Consider the following 8,511-nt stretch of genomic DNA (forward strand, 5'->3'; position numbering starts at 1 on the left):
ACATACCTTTTATTTAAACTATGTACGTTGAAACAAAAATAACATTTTCGCGCGGTAAGATTTTCTTATTCTTATCCATATGACCGAAAGCACAGTCTTTATAAAGCAACGTGAGAAACATGTTCTGTTCTGTTCTGTTTATCCAATGACTGATTATTGCATTCCATAAATTTCAAAGTTTTAACAGAACACCGAGCTCTTCTCGTCTCTTCCGGCCTTTAAGTTCTGCATAAGTTTTAATTTATGGACATGGTGGTAAAAAACATTTGATCTAACGTAAATTGATATTTTTGATAAATTGCACAAATATGAAAAATAACCATTGGATATCAATACAGAATACCAAACAAAGGTTAATCTATTGATAATTTGTCTATTTAATCCTTTCAAATCGATCACACTTCGCACTTTTTGCAGGTTTAACCAGAACTTTATCTATGTGCAGACAATTTAATCTTTGATTGTACATCCACCGCCAACTCGTAAATCATCGGCACATTTTATGATAAGCGTCGACGTGATCAGGAGCGACGAAAACTTGGTTAGCTTCCAATAGGTACGGAAATAGGCGAAGTGGGCCATAATGATACGAGCAATTGATGAATTGTTAAACTTTATACTTATTTTGACATGACGTGACAATATTGTTATTAGTATAATGCATCATTTAAATCATTATAACAGTGGTAATGAATCTGTAATACTCATGTGCGCAGTAAATTCGACCATCAAGTCAAACATGCTCACTTAGTCGCAGGACTTCAACTCACTTTTTTTTAAAAAGTTTACAACGATTATTTTAACCATGCGCTCAAATCTTCGCCACGGTTTGAACGGTTAAACATTCTTTGGTGCATTACTTGGTAAGACATCAAAACTTCCTCATTTTAAATGTCATGCTTTAAATTAATTATATATGTCCTTAAACTATGAGTGTGATTTGTAAATATTAGTGAAGTTATGAAGGTGGCCCACATAACGTTCTGAAGTGGATTAACATAAACCGACAAAAATAGCATAAGTCAAGAATATCATTTAAATTAATTGAAGGGTAAAGACTGTTTGAGCATCAACCCTGTGACCGGAAGTACGTTTCGGTGTCCCTTTAAAATAATATGCAAATGCAAAGCAATAAACCATATCCGTTCTTATTATATGAAAGAATCTCGTGAGCCTTGCTTATATTTTCATCAGCTTTAAAAATAAAACATGGCACAAACTGTTTTCCGTACCATACTTAATGATATATTATAAAATTTTCACAAAAAAAGAAAAAGGTTCAATCCTGTCTCTTTACCATGATAATATACAAGTATCCTGATAAGAAATATTTGTTTAAATGACACACAGTAAGCCCAAGCAAATTTGCCAAACAATCAACGAGATAATTAAGTAACCTTCAATGACAAGTGTAAACCATTTTTCAAACATAGACTATCGGTAAATACACGTCTCTTTATCTGCAAAAAATATCTTAACAAGTTATACCGAGATGGTATATAGAAAATTGCCATTATTGCGCTTTAAAAGACGATTTTATCAGTGTCATTTACATAAAGACAATACTATATTGCTTCCAAAACTTTGATTTTTTTCTTAATAAAAATGTGATAAAATGTATTATTGTAATGGATTTAGGTTATAAGATATATTCACTACGTAAAAGGTATTCCATTCTTTTTTATATACAAATTTATTATTTCTATCTTGTATTTAATTATTTTACGTTTAAACAAAGCTGTTGTTTTAAAGAACGAATCTAATCTATATGTTCACCGTTTATCACCTTAACACACACTTTACATGTGTATATCAAATAACTTTACAAGAACCGAAATAAAAAGTTATATCTTCTCAATAAAGGATCTTTTTTTCTTATTTTATCACTTTTTCGAATAAAATGTTGGGTTTAAGGTTATATCGACACATTTAATTCATTGACAAGGAGAAGGACCTCCAGTGTTCCCTCAAGCAATATTCCGGACCCGAGCGCGAGCTGAATAGCTTTACACTATAAAAATTCAGCGTCCCTGACGTGATTTGAACCTACTGTGGTGATTGAAATACAATGTATACGAAAGTGGTGATTGTGGTGTTGGTAGTTTAACCTCTGGATCACTGAAGAAAGCCACATTGAATTTACCGACCACATTTCAGCCACCGCATCGTTCCTGGGCAGGCTATTGAGCAGTTTAACAATACTAGTTTTCTTCACTTAAGCAAGAAACAGATAACTTCTTTACATGCTAGAGCAGTGGTACAGTGCGAATAACTGTAGAAAAGATTTCTTGATTAATCACAACGAAAGTGACTTGCACCGTCCGGGAATCGAACCCAGGTTACCCGATTAACAGACCAACTCTGTACCTATTGAGTTAACCAGACGGTTTAAACTACGAAAGAGTTTCTAAGCGAACTACAAGTATATCTCATCAAGAAATCTAGCTCAGCGATAGACCACAGACCTCCGAGTGACGTATTTTCCGTCAACGTTATATGGAATCTTACGTTTTACTAAATCTTAAATTTATTTGTTATGCCTCTATTTTATCATTTCTCAAGTTGATACTATCTTTCTACTCTTTAACCCTGTGTCACAAAAAACACACAGAGCATTTAATAATATGTAAAGTAATTGTGCTGTAATTGAAAAGATATGTGAGTGCACTAAACGGTGTTATGAGATCAATTTTAGAATCAATTTAGAGTTAGTTACACGGACTGGTCAGATATCTTATTCGTCTACGAAAGTTATAAGACCTGTATATGTCTGAAGTTACAACATTTTCAAGTTCTAAATATAAAGTTAGAAATAAGTTATCCTGCTGTTCATGTTTTAAACTGGAGGTTCAATTATATAACGAAATGAACATAATTTGAAGTGAGAGCACAAATCAAAAATTTATAACCAAGTTCAATAAGATCTGTTTTACAAATCAAAGTTACATTTTTATTATCCCCGGTGAATCTATACAATGGCTGCATTATCGGAAAATATCTACTTAAAGGAGAAGTTTGAGCCGAAACAAAAATATATCTTAATTTGAAATCAGTTAACTGTATACGGTAATTTTTTCAAGGGCGCTCCAAACCTTTCAGCTTTTATGTTTTATTAATAAAGAAAACTATCAATATGGTGAATATGTACAAATTACTCAAGAGGGGAGGTTTATTATAGCCAGTTAGTATAGCTTTTAGACATGTAACACATTTTTATTTCTGTTTTGTAAAGTATAAGAAATATTTAAAGGGGTTAATCTTTGTTAGTAGGTCAATATATCTCTTCAATTTAGGGTAAGTGTTTACTTTTCGCATATTTTTGTGAATTGTTTATGTTTACCATATATGGTGTTGGTATGTTAGCTCTCTCGTGACAATTTTAATGAAGTATTATAGAATCTTATTTTATAAACAAATAAATGTAATTAATGGGAATATTTTGAGTGTCTTTTGTCGAATTTTTGTTTTTATTTGTTTGATCGTAATGATGGCCATATATTCCGAAAAATATGTCTTTTGTTGAAAATAAGACATTAAAATGTTTACATTTGCTTTGGTACTTTGTTCTATTCTATGATAAATTCATTTAAGGCTGTTTCCCATTTTTTGAAGGTCTTTGGGACAGTTTGGGTCCATCAGTATGCTAAATTTTGTTGAATTTATTGAATATTATATTTGTAAAAATAAGTATAGTATATGAGTATGTATTTAAATACAAACCGGTGCGAGATCAGTTTGTCGATAAACTCCCGATTAATGATTGAAAAACATTATTATGTCACAAATCACTCGCTAAGTTAAATTAAAACTTTCTTCTGTTAATAGGATTAGAGAACACATTAAACATTCGGGTCAAAATCAACGATACAATTAATGTTTTTGACATTCCGGAATAATTGTAGTGCGTTCCATATCGTAAACTCGGGTCAAATATAAAAGACTCGTTGAATTCATCATTCCCGTTTTTGATTGTTATTTTTTTTTTCTAGGTCATGGAATCAAAACAGCGGATAAACATCATCAAAGATTTTAAGACATGCTAAAGGTGACTCAAGTCAAAAGAGAAACTATAAGTCCGAGCAACCAGGAAAACCTGTTTGTTCATCGTTTCCATAGTAATACTGATATGGCTTTACCAAATAATGCCCGGATGTCTGCATCAAATATATTTTGGAAGTCACCATATACGGGTGACGGTTTAAGTGGAACCAGTAAATCTGTCTGTATGAAGCCCGTGCTTTCTATTACGTCACCAAAAGAAAAGATGACAACTTCCGTTGATGATACGTCAAGGTTAACCGTTAAAAGTATATTAAAACATAAGAAAAAATTTGACAACAATTTTGATAACATTAAGTCTGAGAACAAAGCTGATCATGAACCGCAACCGAATTTGATTACGACTGGCACGGGTAAAGGAAAACCGCACGGATCTCCTGTGAGGGCAAAAACGTGTAGAAAACGTGTGCAGTTTAATGAAATATCAAATCAGAACAGTGCAGAATTGAAACGTGGGTCTTTAAATTTGTATTCTCCCACAGCGCATGCACCGGGAAGAAGATTATTTTTAGACAGGCAAACATCTACGCGAATTTTAGGCACACCAAATCGTTTAGGGAATCGCTGGTCAGTTAACAGTCAAAACAATAGAAACGACGTTGCTTCACTTAATAACGGTGAAGCCCATATAAAGTATCAAATTAATGCATTTATTAGAAAGCTTAGATTAGCTGAGAATGAAAAACATACAAAAATGGAGTCTGAGACAAAGTCTAACGTGTTAGATCAAAACGCGCAAAATAAAACTGCTGCAAAACTTAGAAAATCTAGATCATTTTCTGGAACTACGTCACGACCAGACTGGACAGAATACGACATGGATAAAATAAATTTGAGTGCTAACCAATCAAATGATGAGGCAGACTCGTGCCATATTAATGAAGCAGAAACGGTTCCTTCAGTTGTCTACGATGCGAAAAGCAGAAGTTTTTCTTCGGGATCTGTGTCAATAGAAAGCTTTAGCTCCGACAATGAGGATCAGATAGTTGAACGAACACCAGGGGGCGCGAAAGTATTTCGACCAAAGCCTAATGCTTCTTTGTATACGAAATACAGACATATAACTACCAACGAACATGTAAATAAGTATGGATGTACACCAAGACCGAAAAGTGAAAATGACACGAAACGAAAAGAGCCAGTAAACTTTTGTGATAAACGTAAAACCAGTCAAATTTTATGCTGGTTAGAGGAAGTAAGATTTGCACAGAAAAATCAAGTACCATCAGTTTCACCGACAGAAGTTTAATGAAAGAGATAATTATAGCGTCGTTTTGAATTTTTCAAGAGTATTCATTTTGTTTTCTTTTTCTTTAAATATTCATTCAAATATAAGAAGCGAAAATTAAATTGGGCACAGATGTAAGCAAAGAATAAATGCTATAATGTTTTGAAACCGGATAATAATATCGTTTTCATGTCATTTTCATAAATTTAACAACTTTCTACAAGGCAGTAGATTAGTACTGTAATTTTGTTCTTAAATTTAACTTTAAAGTGTTACTCGTTCTACACTTTATATTAAGAGCTTACTTCCATTACTACATGTACCATGTAGTATAGATATTTCATATATAATTAATGCAAAATATTACTCATGCTCTAGTATCTTAAATTGTTTCCTCTTTTATAAATAATTGTTTTTTTTTGTTGTTGTTTTTTATCTTTTAAGGAATATCCTTAAGTACGGAAAAATAAAACAAGTATAGATGATGTTGTTTTGTTTTCTTATATAGATAAGAGTATGCACTACATATGTATATGTACGTTCTACTATAGATGTAGAAACGAAACAGTTACCAGGAAACGGATATAACGCAGTAGCGTCTATGGTTTGACGTCATACATCTTCTGAGATTTTAAGAACTTGGAAATATTCCACTTATGATGAACGGCCGTCACAAAAATCTTAAGGATAACATGTTACAATTATCAGAACATAAAGGAAAGAAAACTTTTATGCATTTACATAATTTTAATGTATATCACATATGAAACATAAATAACAATGATTTTAAATGGTAACAAACAATAACAACAATAACAGACATATTAATCACCAAAAAAAACAACGCCATACTACATGTCAGACACTGAAATGAATGCCAAGGAACACATTTTGTAGTAAATTATGCAGCTTTCTCAGTACATATAATTAGTAAAAGTTCACAATGATGTTTTATTTTGGTGGTAAAAATGAAGGTCGAAGTCTCGAATCTTGTGCGTAAGGATGAGAGTAATATGCCGGGGCAGTAAAACCTCCGCGCAATAATTCGTCTCTAGCATTGACCACGTGACTAAATGAACTAAAAGATGGCGGTTGTGCATATGGCGTCTGCTGTAAATATCCTGCTGCAAATGCTGGTGGTAGTGGAATTTCGTCCATTTCTCCGTTGATTTGTCGCTTCCATTTATTTCTCCTATTCTGAAACCAAATTTTTATTTGTGTTTCGGACAAATTTAAACTGGCAGCAAGTCCTGACCTTTCTGCACTTGAGAGATAGCGTTTCATATCGAATGCTGATTCTAGTTGGTAAACCTGACTCCTCGAAAACACGGTCCTTGTCTTCTTTTTCTTCGCCTTGAAAGGACTTGGTGACTGCTGATAGCTTTCTCCTAAAGAGTCTAAACTTTTATCACTTGATTGATTCAGCAGATGAGCAGTTGGTCTTATTGATGAGTTCGTGTTTACTTCAGACGGGCTCAGTCGGTCTTCTTGTGAAAGAATTACATTGCTTGCCCTTGGAAAATTGAAATAAGGATATGCATTATGAGTAATTTCAGGGCTGAATGATTCCTCGCGAGTGTGCAGGTGTCTGTAAGGTGCATGAAACACTGTTGGCGTTGGGGATGGGTACTCATTTTCAGGTGTACTGCAAGCTCTAGGTTGTACGTTCGATTCTGGAAAAGAAATTAATTAAAAATATTAATCATATTAATATTCCAATTAGACACTAAAAAAATTAATTAACGTTCAATTGATAAACATTTCTTTCGTAAAAGATATTGTGTGACTTGTAAGAAACGGGCATTTTAATATTGTGGAAAACTTATAACTTTTTTTCAAATAAAGCAAAAATATAAAAACAAGTGTAATGCGTTTTCCTTTTTAAGCACCAGAGATCTACATTAGAACTGCTAAACGACTTCTAAAGTTTTATTGCAAATGAGAAGAAAATAATTTATTGTTTCTTAAATGAAAATTATGTAGAATCAAAAGAAATGTAAAACATAATGTATATATAATCGGTAGACTGACTTATATATTTTCAATTATTTTAACTGATAAAAAAAGAGAATGTTTTATTAATGCGCAACACGTTGCGGGTAAATTTGTGTTCGATACTCAATTATACAGCAGTTAATGCCAAATAAAAATATGTTTATAATTTGCTATTTATATGCACACGTAAAATCTTTAAGAATATCGAATGTTAAAGCTGTTAAAGTTTCAAAATATTTATAAGAAGTGAATAATGAATTTTAACATAAAAATGAAGTATTGTAAATTGACATGATCAAAACTCATAAAAAACTTGAATTATTTTTTAAAAATTTTTTTATTTTAAAATTTAAACTTTTCCAAAAAAGTTGGAGTTAGTGTTTCCATCAATATCCGGTGCATAATGATGAACTGTTGACAGGTGCATTCTGGGAACTCTTGGCACTTCATCGCGTACTGTATCACGTGATTTTTTGCCGTCTGTATCTCCGAGAATTCTGTTGATGGAGAAGCTGAGGGGTTTCTTCTCCTGTAAAGATGGCCCCTTATCGTTCGCTTGTGATTTCATGTCCATCACTTTTTCACTCGAAGATTTTACTTCCTCAATCATATTTGCATAAATCCAATGAACAATATCATAAATCAAAATGTTCAAAACTGTTCAGAATTTTTTTATCTCCAATTCGCTATTTATCCAGTGAATGGAATAATTTATTTTATAACTTTATGAAAAAACAGTAAAGTCTAAATAAATATATGCATCAACTTTCTTTTTAAAACGTATATTTTTCTTATGAACTTTGTAGTGAATGCATTGATAGCTGTTCGAGTAATGATGAAAAATACATTTTAGCCAGAATATAAATACTCTAAAATGTGTTATAATTAACGATGGACGATTTTCTTATCTTGATTTTAATCTGACCATTCAATTCAATGTTTAAAAAATAAACTCTCTCTGATTGGTCAATCAATTATTTAGGGTAGTGTTCGTCCAGAGGCGCCAAGTGCCAAAATTGGTAAAAATCAACAAGTTATAATTGCCCTAAAGATTAAGTGGCCATCAATTGAAAATTAAATGCGTGAATTGTCATAATTGTGTACAATAACACAGGAGAGAAACTATCCCCTTGCTTGACTCCACCCCCTGGGTACTAAGGGGAAAAGGAAAAGAGATAAAATCAAATTTATTTGTTGATAATAGTACATTACCTTAATTTGACACAGTG

The 8,511-nt window shown here is 32.4% G+C and overlaps 2 protein-coding genes across 3 annotated transcripts; one reads left to right on the plus strand and one right to left on the minus strand.

Annotated features, from left to right (window-relative positions):
* The first annotated feature begins 1,446 nt into the window (after positions 1-1,446).
* On the plus strand, positions 1,447-5,750 carry LOC132726769 (uncharacterized). Of its 2 annotated transcripts, none has more exons than XM_060712126.1 (2): positions 1,447-1,666; positions 3,990-5,750. In XM_060712126.1, exon 2 carries the CDS (start codon positions 4,037-4,039, stop codon positions 5,306-5,308), a length of 1,272 nt encoding a protein of 423 aa, XP_060568109.1. In that variant the 5' UTR covers positions 1,447-1,666; positions 3,990-4,036; the 3' UTR covers positions 5,309-5,750. The 2 variants fall into 2 exon arrangements, with proteins under 2 accessions (XP_060568109.1, XP_060568110.1); XM_060712127.1 differs by lacking the exon at positions 1,447-1,666 and adding an exon at positions 3,192-3,294.
* A 280-nt stretch (positions 5,751-6,030) lies between these two features.
* LOC132726765 (homeobox protein HMX3-like) lies at positions 6,031-7,892 on the minus strand. The gene is made up of 2 exons (XM_060712122.1): positions 7,748-7,892; positions 6,031-6,960 (listed from the first exon to the last, which is right to left on the minus strand). The coding sequence occupies exons 1-2, from the start codon at positions 7,890-7,892 to the stop codon at positions 6,239-6,241; spliced, it is 867 nt and encodes a 288-aa protein (XP_060568105.1). The 3' UTR covers positions 6,031-6,238.
* Positions 7,893-8,511: the final 619 nt, after the last annotated feature.

Source organism: Ruditapes philippinarum, unplaced genomic scaffold (assembly GCF_026571515.1).
Source record: "Ruditapes philippinarum isolate M1 unplaced genomic scaffold, ASM2657151v2 ctg1585_1_1_1_1, whole genome shotgun sequence".
Taxonomy (NCBI): Eukaryota; Metazoa; Mollusca; class Bivalvia; order Venerida; family Veneridae; genus Ruditapes; species Ruditapes philippinarum.